An 8,443-nucleotide genomic window follows, 5' to 3' on the forward strand; every position below is an offset into this window, starting at 1 on the left:
TTGAATTTTATACATACTAAATATAAAATAATAGAGCTGTATTTTTTATGAAGGCACAATATAAATAGAATTTAGCAAAATTATTAAATAACATCAATAAAATTTATATAATTTTGATAAGTCCAATTTTTTAAGGACTTTGCATCAATTATAGCATTTATTCGCTTTTATAAGAACTAACTGTCATCACGTATCTAATATTCTAATCATTCAAATTTTAATTCAGTGAAATATATTAAAATGAAGTGTACTGATTTCAATTCCTGATGAATTGTATATAAAAAAGAAAAATATAAAGTTTACACGTAAATATATATATAATCCTGATTGAAAGTTTATAAGAGATATATAAAGGATTCTGTTTTGATTAATTGTATGTATTATACATACATACATATACGTTATGTAATTTTTTGATAACCATTGATCAATTATTTCTCAATGGAAAAAAAGTCTGACAAGATAAATCTTTTCTTACTTTCAATTATCTAAATCTAGGGAATATGCAGATTTTCTGTCTGAATTAATTGTCTGAACGATATTAATTGAGCATTCACAGTTATGTTAGTTTATTGAAAATTAAATATCATTGTAAAATTAAATATCATTATTAAATATCATGAATGAAAAGGTTTAAACTAAATTATGAATGAAAGTGTTTTTAAAAAAGCTAAACATCCACTTAAAGAATCTTGTAGTCTCTCGAATGATATTCATGATGTTTTCGAATATAGACTGCATCAAAAATTATTGCTTAAATAATATTTGTATTCTAATGAGGTAACTGTTCAAATATTAATAAGGAATCATTGTAGAATAAATTACATTCAAGAATGATTAAATATATGTGCCTTATATCGTGAGCAAGCAAATTACATATTCTGTAAAACAGAATAGACTATTTGCCCATAAAATGGGCAAAATGGCATAATCATACTAATGATAAATTGTGTGTAAATAAAAATAGATATGTATTCACATTTTAATACTAGAAGGACTAGATTTGATGACTTCCCTAGAAGAACCCAATAAAATCTTTTTCAATAAAAGTCAATTTTATTTCACATTTTTTTTCGTAAATCAATCAAATTAAATGTATAGATTAATTATATTTAACATTTTAACAATGATATAACTATAATTTATTAAACATTTAAATTCATAAACTTATAAATAAAACCGTAAAAAAAAATATATGACCAGATATAAGCTGAGAGGCAAATTGGCTGCAATGGTTCTTCTAGATGGACAAATAAAAATTCAACTATATAATTATATATAATTATATATAATTGAAAATTTTTTAAATAAAAATTAAGAACATGAAAAATGATAAAAATTACAAAAGGATATCATGTGGAAGTAAAGTTGAAAAAAGTTATAGCAATTTGCATTTCGCTAGGAGCCAAATTATTGGCTGCCTTGGTCTTTCTAGTGTTAAAGGCATTTATAGAAAAAATAACAAATCTTTGAATAGCAACTTTATTCCAACAGATTTGATAAAACGGCGTTGTAAATTGCTTTTAAGTATAACTTGCAATTATAAACTGTTAGCGGAGATAGGAAAGATTAGCACTCTCATGCTGTACATTTTATTCGTCATTTTCAAAGGACCCTGCATTAATTATTGAAAAATTAGGGCTCGATGAAATGAGTTTAATTTTTACATATGTTGTAACTTAGAATGGTGAACAAAAAATGTTATGTACACATCCAACTAACAGATATAATTCTTGAGTGATGGAGGGATCAAAGGTGCTCTGTGAACATCCAGATAGCAATGTATTTTGATTGTTATTTATATATTACTCACTCTAAGTATATTGAATTCAAATTGCAACAACTGAGTTTGCATTTGTTAGCCAATTGATGCCTTCATGATGTAACAATTTTGGGTAGCAACTAGTCAACAAATTGTCACAATTTTAAAATCATTATCGTCAAAATTCGTGTTATTGTCATGTTTTCAATAATAATCTATTATAGAATCATGAGATTTGCGTTTTACTGATAACTTGGATGCAGTTATCTTGCTGTTAAACTGCTAGTAATACATGTTTTCTAAAATTTTTAGAACGAATCTTATTTTGAAAAGTAAAATCTCACTCTTAAAAATTGAAAATTGAGCCATTCTTTCTCAAGACTGATTCAATTTTCAATGTTTAAAGTGAGAGAGGTTTCACTTCCAAGAATTTATATACATATGCCTGCATATAGTTACAATGTCAGTATATTCGAATCATTGACAAATACATGGCTAGTTATCAGCATTGTTATAATTGCAAGATTCACAGATTTTGTTAAGACATTAGTTATCTATTAGTTATTTACTAATTTTACACTTTTGATATACTATAGTTCAAGAACTATCCATTATTTGAGTCATATATGTATGTAACACTTTTTTTTCATTACATTATAAGCTACAACATATGTGAAAACTAACTCATTTCACCGGGACCCAATTTTTCATACAGTTAGTGCAAAGTCCTTTCTAAACACAGAATGTGTTATACACTTGTATGGTGAAAAAAAAGACACAATATACACATGCCTGCCGTCAAACTACTGTTACTACGGCAAATAGGCCAAAAATATTATTAATATGCGTCAAATTACAACAGTTTCTCATGTATTTGTAAATATTTTACTTATATTTAATTTTTATCCCTCACTTTATTTTTTAAAAGCTTTTGAAAATCTTGTACAGATATTACTTCTCGGCGCCATATTAAAGTCAATCATTTGAGTAATTAATGAGTCTCTTATTAATCTAGATACACTTTATGATTCGTTCATTCATGATGAGCGTTTACAGTCACGCGAATCTTTACGATCAAACGTTAATCTAAGTTTTGCAAAGAGACATATTTCGAATTTGTTATATTTATTTGGCACGTACAAGTCCAACATAATGACTGTATGTACAAATACTTCTGCGAATAGTTGATTAAAAAACGTATAGAAAACGTTTATACATAATACATAGTATATTGCTGGGTCTTGAAAAAAGAAATTCGAAGAAGCTCATAATCAAGATTTTCGTTCCTACGGGAATATTTGGACGCAAATATTTTTTCCCTTCAAAAATATTGACAAAAAAGCGAAGAAACAAATCATAATATTTAATATTTGGTCTGTTTCCTGTACTAGACTGCATTAGAATTTTTTTTCTTGCTTTCGATAAATATCAAACATACATCTAGCTCGCTTTAAGTTCCAAAAGTGTACATTAGTTCAGCCACAGAAAACAGACCTATTATTTTCGTTGTTCATACACATTCCATCGATTCTTCAATTATTTAACAATAACAATTGAATACACATTATTGAGCAATTTCTTTTCTTCATTTCTTTATCAAAGTTAATGAAACAAAGTACTCTGTTATGAGCTTCCAATGTCCAACGAATAAATTTTGCAAACTTTATCGATTCGAAAATAAGTGAATAAGAATAATATTATAACAATTCCATATTTATCTTAATAATTTTAATTTGGCATAATGATATAAATATTTGTAAGAAAATTTCGAGATCTTTAAAAAAATATCTCTTTGATGTAAAGTAGATTTTTTAAAATCATGTCTTTTTCATATAAATATTGAAATTAATACTTTTTGTATCCGATATTCATTTCTTCTTTACTGGAAAAAGGAATAATTAAAAAATGGGAATTTTGTTTAAAGATCTTAAAACTTTCTTTCTCTTTAGAATCTTACATATTTTTATTCCAAAAATTAAAAAATGACTAAAAAAATTTCCACACGTGCTGTTTAAACTCTATGCTCTTTCTAATAACATTTGCTTGTGCATTCTTCTTGCTGCAATTAGGCAATAAAATTACATTGATTTTCCTAATGCAACAAAGAAATCATTGCCGACGTCTCCAGGAAAATTGGAAAAAATCACGTCGTGCACCTCTTCTCAAGCAAAAAAAAAACACAGATACTTTCGATTTTTTACGATGACATATTCTGCGGTCAACCTTCAGCGAGCGGTGGCGTCACCCAACCGTATTTCTCGTGTGTTCTTACCAGATTCTTGAATGTTTCCTCGGCCAATTGCCGATTGTATTCCTTGTTCGGCTTTGGCACCCTTGCCACTTGTGCCTGTTGAGATAAAAGCTTTACATAAATCTATAAAGAAATCAGTATGTAGAACACATGTGAGTGACCAATATTTTTTTTAATTTAATCTTTGTTTTCTTTATAATAATAAACGTTTTAAGATAAAAATTAAATTAAATTTCTTAAAATTGAAAATAAGACTATACAAGACTAGACAACGTTTTCCATGTGTGTATAATATAATTGTGATGTTTATGATATTGCATTAAGGTAATATGATATATAATACTATATCACATGTATCATAATTACGTACATTATCGTGATGATACATTTTCATGATACAGTGTATCTGAAATCATTAATTATTTGGCGCAGATCTAAAACAGTGCTTACCTGCCCCTTTACAACACTAGCTGCAAACTGCATGATCATCGATTCAACGCTATATGCACAGCACCATCCTCTCGGTGTGAGGAGTTCCATACAAATAGCACCGCCATGCATCACAAAGCCTTGATCGATTCTCGGTGAGATTACCCTCATGAAAGGTGGTGCAAATGGAAATTCCTTCGGAAAAATTACGTGCAGCAATATGTGAGGTATCTTTAACTCGCGCATATCGGCTGCTAGCTTGCTGTCTGGATCAATTTTATGCAATCGAACAAACCACTCAAAAACATTATCATTGACGAGCTCCACGGTGAAGGCAGAGTCACAGCATTGTGTTCTTTGGATTCTGTTAAACTCTTTCATTAGTCGACGCAAACCGATGTCCTTGTCGTAGACGGCTTTGCATTCGTTGTTGTCCTGTATGAGTAAAGCCTGGTTTGAAATTCTCAGGCTATCTCAGGATATCCAAAATCTGATTACAGAATTATGGATACAGAAGCTATTCTATCATGCTTATTTATTGAAAAACGATGATTAGATCTCCTTCTTGTGATCTTTTCTAATTGATCAATTGAGAATTCCACACACCTTTGCGGACTTCTTTGCCTTGAAGAAACAACTGCGATCAGCATGAGTGGAATCTGTATTTTCCAATATCGGTCCATCCATTGGAGTCACGGCATCTGGACGGTAGTGGCGATTTAGGAGTCTCCTCGATGGAGAATTGGTTGAGCTACTGGCTCCCTCCGGTTCAGCTATCTTATCGGAAGACCGAAAGAGCTTTCGAATGGCAGCTACCACTTTCTCCTTGGATTTCGTAGACATGATGAAAGTATTGTGTCGCTTTTTTACGAGGTCTCGCTACTCTATATTTAAAACATTTTTATTTGTAACACATTTCCAAAACTATATCATGCATGAAATTATAATGATCTAATTTTTTATATGTTTAGACTATATACTTCAAAGAAAAAGAATCAAACAAATTTGTATATCAAAAAAAGAAATTAAAGGCATTGTAGAAAAAATTATATCAATAAAGTATAAATTGTTTACATTATAAATGGAAAATCAACACAAATAAAAGAATAAATTTTAGGTTTTTAGAAAAGTTTCTTAGTGAAATAAAGTTATATTATAAAGTGATTCCTTCAATTCGATATAATAATATTAATTATACTAACGACATATTAATTGCCAACATTGGAATTCATTTTAAAACATTATCATATATTCGGATCATATATACATAATAATATACTTTCAGAAAGAATTTAAAGATACCTTATGAATGTGTCGGTAAGTTCCTATTTGAATTTTTAATTTTTCGAAATAGAAAACTTTTTTAAATGTTTTTTAAATGTTTCTAAAACGATTTTTCAAATGTTTGTAGAATTTTACACTCTGATTTTTTGACAATTGATCGAAAAAAATTCCTATAAATTCTATAAATTCCTGTTGACTCAATCTTGCTTAAGTTATCAAATTATATCTATTTTTATTAGAAAATTCGACAATGTCAGAACTTTTAAATCGTACAAAGGGTGTGGAGCAGAGACGTTTCTATGAAATTTTTGTCCGTGCAGAACAAATTGAATACCACCCAATTTATTAACTTGTAATCCAATATCGGGCTTACCCATTCTATTCGGTCCTACATCGTATACAGTTGACAGAGTGTCAACATGCAACTAATTGTGTACTACATGAATACACGCAAGAACGATGAAGATGCGACCACTGAACAGGAGCAGTCTCCACCCTCGTTAAACCACCAATCGACAACAGCCACGAGAACGACTGAAGGGATAGACGCCGACGCCAACGACGATACCGGCGCTACCATCGTGAATGGCATAGTTAGCTCCCTTTATCGATCCAATTTACATGACCGATAAGACGGCTGATAGACAGTGGCAAACAATAGCTGTTTTTTTCCATCAATAAGTTGGAATTCAGTTGGAGTCATGCAACTTTTTATTTAGAACAGAACATGCAAAGTGCATTTTTATTTTTTAATATAATTTGTATATATATATATATATATATACATAAATAAAAATTTTCACATTTCCGCTCTAGAAAAAAAATTACATGATCAATATAAATAAATTTTATCAGATTAAAAATATTTATGAATATTTTCTAACATTATTTCCATTAGAAAACTTCAAGATTTAATTCTTTTCAATAAATAATGATTGTATTCCAAAAAAATATAAGCAAATTCGTTGACAAATATATTATTAAAATTGAAGGCAATTAATAGGAATGGAACATTTTAGCGCGAGAAATAAAAGGAAAATTTATGAACGTTTGTGCACGCAAAATATAAGTTTTCTGTTTATTTTTATGTATTCATCCATGGTCTTATAATATATGTGTTCAGGTATTTATTGGTGAATAGAAACACCAGGATATGTTTAGCCACATATGCGAAGACAAGTAGACACGACAGATATTGGATCCACGCCCATTTCAATTCTTCCCACATACTCGGCTGATAGTAAATAAAATTTTCCACGTAAAACAATTCGCCGATAATGACTACCGCTTCATCGTTAGAAAAACCTGTTCTCCACGTTACTCGCTCATTCGTAATTCTAGCAGAGACTATAAAATAAATATATTGTTAATAATTCCATGTGTTTATGGTAAATTCCCGGGAAAAAAAGATTTCAAATATAATTATATATATAATTAAATACAATTATATAAAATTAAATAAAATTAAATAAAATTATATGTAATTGTATAAAAAATTGATTTTTATATAATTATATAATATATAAAATACGTCCATATATACAACATTTTTCTCGGGTTGTTGATAAAATTTTTTCAAAAAATACGAGCAATACATACACTTTCGGTTAAAACTATGTAATAGCAGTTCAGATAGAGAATAATCGGATAGTTCTATGCTGTGGTTGTATGTTTCGTAAAGACCTTCGCTACGCAAAAGTCCCTTTTGCCGTAACTCCAGATCACCGAAGAATCTTATCTCTTGAACCTCATGGTTTAATATTTGATTAAATACGCCTATAGATTCTATCGTCGCTTGAATAAGATGCTATAAATAAAGAAAATCCATTAAAACTCTGAGAAGCAAATTTACGAACCACATAAATCAACCTTTAATTGAAAATTGAAGAATAGCAAAAGTCGTAGAGATTTCACTGGCTTGTCTGTATAAAAATGAGCTTCAAATCTTAATGAATCTTTCTGTCCATCATTGTTTAGATCGTTCTCCCGTACCTAAATAAAAAAATATAAAAATAATAAATTTTAATAACTAGTAATAAATAAGAATTACATTAATTTTGCATACACAATTTTTGTATTAGAAACAGAACGAAAATTGAGGAAAAAAATCGAAATTAAAGAACTTGCATTTAATATTAAATATAAAATGATCATCAATAATCGAATAAAATATTGACATAAATAATTAACGAAAAATCAAATTTTGTATTTCTTAACATATCCAAATAATGAAGAACAACCTTGATTATTGTACAATGATCTTTAATATCATTCTCCTTATATGTCGTAAAAGTGGAACACACAATAGGTTCCTCAAAGGAATCTATCTCCGCAAGTAATAAGTACTTATATATAAAGTGCACATCAGGCATTTCTGCATGCATCCGATTTTTTATCCAAATACCTGAAATTTAAAAAAAGTAAATAATAAACTGTCATAAATCACTGGGTATATTTAAAATCGATGATACAAAAGTTGGATTAATTTTTACCTCCTGTATTGTAGATTATAAAAAGTGGCGTGATCAAGGATAAAACAATAAATAAAAAAACAACAATCGAGGCGAAAGAATATATCCTACTCTTGTACTTGTAAGTGACAGAACTTGAAAATATTTCGATCGCTGCCATTGTGATGCTATGTTCGTTGCCACGGCAACGTCCACAAATAAGAAACATTTAAAGATATTGATTGTAATCCTATATATATATATATA

The 8,443-nt window shown here is 29.0% G+C and overlaps 1 protein-coding gene across 1 annotated transcript; it reads right to left on the bottom strand.

Moving 5' to 3' along the window:
* Positions 1–3,772: 3,772 nt before the first annotated feature.
* Positions 3,773–8,357, bottom strand: LOC108686118 (transmembrane protein 231-like). The gene is made up of 8 exons (XM_018191220.1): positions 8,219–8,357; positions 7,967–8,130; positions 7,596–7,718; positions 7,326–7,533; positions 6,824–7,073; positions 5,049–5,322; positions 4,464–4,877; positions 3,773–4,109 (listed from the first exon to the last, which is right to left on the bottom strand). Exons 1-8 carry the CDS (start codon positions 8,355–8,357, stop codon positions 3,981–3,983), a joined length of 1,701 nt encoding a protein of 566 aa, XP_018046709.1. The 3' UTR covers positions 3,773–3,980.
* Between the last annotated feature and the right edge of the window lie 86 nt (positions 8,358–8,443).

Source organism: Atta colombica, unplaced genomic scaffold, assembly GCF_001594045.1.
Source record: "Atta colombica isolate Treedump-2 unplaced genomic scaffold, Acol1.0 scaffold164, whole genome shotgun sequence".
NCBI classification, from domain to species: domain Eukaryota; kingdom Metazoa; phylum Arthropoda; class Insecta; order Hymenoptera; family Formicidae; genus Atta; species Atta colombica.

Bases quoted from the DNA above. Each gene is read 5' to 3' on its own strand.
- LOC108686118 (XM_018191220.1), bottom strand. From the start codon at position 8,357: ATGGCAGCGATCGAAATATTTTCAAGTTCTGTCACTTACAAGTACAAG. The intron at 4,878-5,048 runs GTGTGTGGAATT...TTACTCATACAG, and splicing joins AGGCAAAGAAGTCCGCAAAG to GACAACAACGAATGCAAAGC. The intron at 4,110-4,463 runs GTAAGCACTGTT...TTATCTCAACAG, and splicing joins CTAGTGTTGTAAAGGGGCAG to GCACAAGTGGCAAGGGTGCC.